This window comes from Chelmon rostratus, chromosome 12, assembly GCF_017976325.1.
Source record: "Chelmon rostratus isolate fCheRos1 chromosome 12, fCheRos1.pri, whole genome shotgun sequence".
NCBI classification, from domain to species: Eukaryota; Metazoa; Chordata; class Actinopteri; order Chaetodontiformes; family Chaetodontidae; genus Chelmon; species Chelmon rostratus.
In genome coordinates, this window is record NC_055669.1 from 15,305,453 (window position 1) to 15,311,452 (window position 6,000).

At 45.1% G+C, this 6,000-nt stretch overlaps 1 protein-coding gene across 1 annotated transcript in view; it reads right to left on the reverse strand.

Annotated features, from left to right (window-relative positions):
- The window catches only part of LOC121614564 (adenylate cyclase type 1-like), a 32,392-nt gene extending 26,844 nt beyond the window's left edge, over positions 1 to 5,548 (reverse strand). The window contains exons 1-3 of the mRNA XM_041948501.1: positions 4,940 to 5,548; positions 1,563 to 1,712; positions 1,142 to 1,260 (exon numbers count right to left, since the gene is read on the reverse strand). Of these exons, the coding sequence (XP_041804435.1) occupies positions 1,142 to 1,260; positions 1,563 to 1,712; positions 4,940 to 5,548 (878 nt within the window). The remainder of the gene's footprint in view (positions 1 to 1,141; positions 1,261 to 1,562; positions 1,713 to 4,939) is intronic.
- Positions 5,549 to 6,000: the final 452 nt, after the last annotated feature.

Sequence of the window (6,000 nt, forward strand, 5' to 3'; positions counted from 1 at the left end):
CATTAAAATGCCACTTACATGTTAATGCGTATAGTAATCAGTATATAACACATAATACTACCAGATAATCTGCCAGATAATGAGTACTTTTACTTTTGATACTTTTTGCTGACGATACTGTTCTTTATAACAGTTGAGTGGTGGGCTTTGACTTGTAGTGGAGTGATTTTACATAGCAATATTGCAACTTTTCTTATGTAAAGGATCTGAATTGTTCTTCTGTTGCTGCAGATTGTATCATAGCAGCCAAATGGAGACGACTGAATGTATCAAATGTGCTCGAATGTGGCACAAACGTGAGGCAAAACTGATTTGCAGCTGGTTTGTTTGCTGGAAGGAGGGAGGGTGAGGTAAAAATGGCTGGTAGGGATGAAAGAGGATAAAAGACAGGTAAGAAGGTGGAGATTTACTGAACCGTCATGGTTTTTTCAAACTGTTGGGAGCTTGGCAAGTGTGCAGGACATAGCATAAGTGCCAGAGGAATCTCCTCCAGAGTAAGCATGGCTTAAGCTGCCTTTCTATTCCCCAGCAGGATCCCTCACTGCAGAAGCCTTGTTTCCCCTGGGGGCTACTGAGATATGACGGCCCAGAAGTTGGCATATGCACCACTGGCACATTAGCCTTAGCCCAGCAAAAAAATATGCCCAGATTTGGCTTCGTTCTTGCTGCCCATACAGCATTTCTCTCTCATTTCTCAAAAAAATTGCCACCCATGTTAACAAATGGAAAGTGCAACCTGATGTCTTTGAACTTTTCAGGACCAATAAAAAACAAGTGAGGCTATGGCTAACCCTTGATATTCAATGTGAAGAATTAGATATTTCAGTTTTTGCTGCCTGGAGCGGTGTTAATGTTTCCGGACACTGTTGGGTCAGATCACACTACATTGCGTAGCTCTCAGTGTTCTTTCCAAAGGACATGTTTGGTCAGATTGTTGTGTTGTATTTAGTTTAAGCACCATAACGCTTTGAGACAGCGTTTATGCCACTATTTCAGCTGGAAATTCTCCCATGAGGAGGATATAGTTTTTTCAAATACCACTGTTAAAAGCTGCATTAGTTCAGTTCATTCACAGCTGAGAGGGGTTTATAAATCAATGGGATTAGTCTGCAGTTGTGCTGTGCTGATGTGAGGAGCCTACCTGACATTGTCATGGCGCTGGATGTAGATTTTGTGAAAGATCCTTTCTGGGGGCTTCAGGAAATCCTCTTTCATCTCCATAGCTACGTTCCTGGGCAACAGACTCATTAGCAGGCGCTCCTGTGTGTGTGTGTGTGTGTGTGTGTGTGTGTGTGTGTGTGTGTGTGTGTGTGTGTGTGTGTGTAAAAGAGAGAGAAGATAAAGTAAGTTTAAATATACATTTATACAAAGTTACCATAGGACAAAGTGTGAGCAGAGATAAGAAATGTGCCAGACATAAAGGCATGAAATCTAACAGAAATGAATAATGTGTCGAAATGACTCACGGCAGGGAGAGAGGGAAAGGTGGCGGTGGCGGGCTGGGAGAGGAAAAAAAACATCTAATTTTACCAGCAGTTCCAGCAGTGTACAGGTGCCTGTACCTGTTTCTCGTTCTCGTCCTCCATGCGGAGCCTCTCTTCGATGCAGTTGCGAGCCTGCAGGAAGGCCTTCCTCTGGGCTCGTTCTGTCAGGATGCGCACGAACAGCCCTGACAGGTTGACGCTGGTGAACAGCACCGTGTTGGCAACCAACTACCAACAGAACACATGAAAGTGATGGTTTTAATTCTTTAGTTAAAGACTCTTAGTGTCAGGACATCATTAGGAGGCAAACTGTGTGTTTGTATTCACTCTTATTTGGGTTTTTGTTGTTTTTTTTTTATCTGTGGTAAATACAAGCGCTTGTTGTTTCATATATGTACAGTAAATATTCAAATCTTAAACATGTCATTTGATTGATCTGTCTATGTTTGTAGGTTTGTCTGCACGTATGTATATAGTACATATTCATACTCGTGTATGTTTGCATATGTGAGAGCATGCCCCTAATTCTGAGGTCCTGAAACCAGGGTTCAGGTACCCAAACGGAGGTTCAAGCACAAGTCTTCTCAATTCCTCATGAAAATTTTTCATACTTTTGTACAGCCCCATCTAACAGGATTCCTTTTTTTATTCATGTATTTATTTGTATCAGTTCCATGTATAGGCTTTTAATGTATTTTAAGCTTTGATCGTTTGTAGTTTTGTAATAAACTGTGTTTCAGTGTTTTTCTTTCTTTTCCTATCTTTTGTGTGTATATTCATTCACTTGGGAAGCTGCTGCAGACAACTGCTCTTGCAGAATTGAACTGGCTGAGTTCCCTACAAACTCTCCCATGATTAACTCTTACTTTTGGAGTATATACTGTATACAGCTACGTATAACCACTTTGACTCCTGCGTGTATAATGTGAAATGATTCAAAGCTAAACCCAGAGGAACAAATGTCCTCCTGTGCAAAAGGTGGGCGAGAGGGTGAAGGGGCCTAATATTTTTCTATTTTGGGGTCTGTGGCATTAAAACATTTGAGAATCCGTGCAGTGGTTCATCCATCACTGCAGATGCACAGCAGCATGACTGCTTCAACCTTGTGCAGGACACAAAGTAAAAGAGTGTTTTTTTTTTTTTTTTCTAATTGACTGAGGTTGGCTGGCTACGACTTTGTACACAAACCAGACAAGGTCCTGTGTTCACCTCTGGAGTGCAGAGTAGCAAGCTGTCACCCTGGGCAGTAATTATATATTTCTACGAATAAAAGAATTCATTCTCTTCATATCTTTGGTCATTCATCATGAGTGTTTTCTACAGCTGGAGTCAATGATAGTGTGTACTTGACCTCAAGAAATACTATTACAAATTACATTGCACTTCACTTGTAAAAAAAAAAAAAAAAGGGTATTTATTTTTCATTGAGCACCATGAACACACTGTCAAAGCTCCACAAGATACGCACACAACTTCTCAGATTTAACAAACTTCCATCGCCGCAGACAGGCATGTTTCCCAGTGCGATGAATAATGGATTGCCTTGAAAAGACTGTTTTTGGCAGCAGCAGTCTGTCTTTGTGCTTGGCAGCAGCGCTGGCGAGCGTCGACATGCTCAAACGATGCTCAAGTTACTTTATAGCCTCGAGTGAGTAAATGCGGACGTCTGAGTTGAGCGGCGGGCAACACTCGCTCCCCTGCTTATCTGTGACGATAACCCTAATTTGCCTTCAGGTGCCAATAATTCACCTTATTGCGCCACACTCGCTCTTATCTGTTCACTGTTCGTGAGATACAGCTCCCTATAGTCTCATGCAGTGAGGGAATTACAACCTTCACATTAACTTTTATTTTGCAAAAGAATTGTTTACCTGTAGTACTGTATTGTTAAATAGAGAGAATGTACTTTAGATTGGGATTTAATATAATGCTTGCTCAGTTTTGTTTTCCTTGTCCAATCCAAGCTTTCTCTAGACACACAGGGTTATATACTGATGCCATATAACTGCAAACTCTTTGATATATCCAGAAAATGTGCCACTAAAAAGAGTGGACTCTATATTCATGACAGTACATGACAGCAAGAGGAGCAGAGAGCAGGGAGCTCGAAATAACCTATTTTTCAGGTTGTATTCTCCACAACACTCGCTTCAGTAATAAGATATTTCAGGTACAAGGAGCCATGAAAGCAGACAGTCCTGCAGGCTGAGTGCCTGGGACCTTGGTGGGTGGTTGGTGCAAGCCGGGGCTGTGCGGGGTCATGCCACACAGCTCATCTCTAAGCTTAATGGATTAGCTATCTCCGGTAGTCCAGCTAACACTGTCCTTCACATGGCTATGCAGGTATCTCATAGCCTACGTACAGGAAAACAATCTCCTCGGCGAGCACGCTGTCATCATCCGAGGGCGTGATGAACTGATCACGTCTCAATTTTCATCCCCCAAGAAATGCACAATCTTCGTGTGGTATGCCGCACAGAGGCAGAAATGTTCCACTACCCCTGGAGGGTTCGAGTGATGTGAAATGTCTTCTTTCCTCACACACCTGATGACAGTCAGAAATGTGAGTGTGTGTGTGTGTGTGTGTGTGTGTGTGTGTGTGTGTGTGTGTGTGTTACTTTGTGACAGAAAAAGGTGCAAAGATATAAATGTACAGGGAGCGGTGTACCACTTTCTATTTCAGCTCAGGAAATGGCATGCATGACTCTGCCCTCTTTTTCATAACTGAAGCACATAGTGTGGTGAAAGTGTGTGTGTGTGGGGGGGGGGGGGGTATGTGTGCCCCTCTGTTTGCCCTACTTCTGGTGCTAGCAGGATGTCACTCTGGTGCTTCATTCCCAGCCAGCTCCTCTGGGGCTGAATCACATCCCCTGGGAAACCGCCATGAGCAGATACAGCACAGACTGTGCTGCTTATTCATTTTTTTTCTTTGTGTGTTTTCTTTTTAGGGGCCTACAGGTATGCATCGCCACCATCTGCGGCCTGTACAGTACAACCCACTGTTACCCCACCTCAGCAAATATGCAGACCCACTCACAGGCGTGATGTTTTAGTAGTTAGGGAAGGCGAGAAAAAAAAGTGTTCGAGCAGAAATTCACGCTGTCTCACTTTGTGTCTGTCCACCGCATGCCACCAGAAGTTAAGGTCATGCTTCTCATCTGAAATTCTTCTTTCTGGTTGACATGAGCCGGTCTCGTTTGTAACCGCATTACAGTTTTGTCCAATTTGATCAAAGCCTCAGCAAATCCCATCAAGTCCAACCCCAGGGAGCTGTCCTTGGTGCTGAACTGAACTCTAAATAGTGTATTCCACTGCATGGGCCTATAGCACATCTTCCTATACTGCACATGTATGTGGATGGAGCTAAAATGATGGTGATCAAGGTAAAAAAAAAAAAAAAAAACAAAAACACATCGACACACAAGCCAGGAATTAACGTGCAAGCATGTACGTACCGTCCTCCACAGCTTCTGCGTTTTCACTGTGACAGAAGTGGCGGTCACAATCAAATGCGAGATGGAGACCATTATTCCCAACACAACCGCCAAGAGTGTCCGCACGGGCAGGAGCGCATAGGCGACGAAGGTGACCAGGATGAGCTGCCACATGCCCTGCTCCGGGGACGTCGGCGGCTCCATCCCCATCGCGCCCAGCGAGAAGGGACAGCAGAGGAAAGAGAAAGTGAAGCCGAAGAGCAGCGTCAGGTTGACAATCTGTTGGAGCTGAGTCACTTGCAGGTACTTGACATTAGTTACGATGAACAGGGAGACGAAGATGACACAGTGGACCGGATGGGACCCCTTGGAGATGGTGAGGCTGGGGCCGGACAGCAACTCCACCACGGCCAGCGTCGAGGACATGAAGATGAGGACAGCCAGGGCTTTGAGAGTGGACGTCTGCTCCAGCTTCAGGTTGTAGTTCTGGAAGAGGGACTCGAGCTCCTTGCAGTCGAACTCGTCCTCGCACACAATGGTGGTCAAGGGGACACCCGGTGGACAGTGACTTCTCTTCCGCCTGGTTTTGACTTTCTGAAACGGTATTTCCTCCATGTCAGTGCCATTCATAAACTGAATACCTGCTCACGGCTTAGGTCAAACGGAACACCGGATCCCGCGCCGACACAGACCGGAGCCAACGGCGAGAGACGCGCGCAGCGGGCTGGAGGCACAGCGTCCCAGATAGCCGAGACTGGCCGGTGGCCACAAGACGCGCTCCACACTATCCACAGGTTGAATTGTGTTGTTCGGAGAGATCCGCTGTCACAGAAACCTTCATGTTCCGGCTGTATCTGCATGCAATCTGCAAAATATCTCTCAGCTTTTTTTTCCGTTTGAGCGGCACACGAGCAGCAGCGCACACGACGTCTAGTTCAGATGGCAAAAGCTTTTTTTTTTTTTTTTTTTTTTTTGTGCGGGGCTCAGATAGGATCACGCCTGCGCATTATGAGGTGAAGATAAGACAGGTCTCAGCTACTCAACGCACAGTCAAGACGATTTGACTGGCGCGGCTGCAGAGC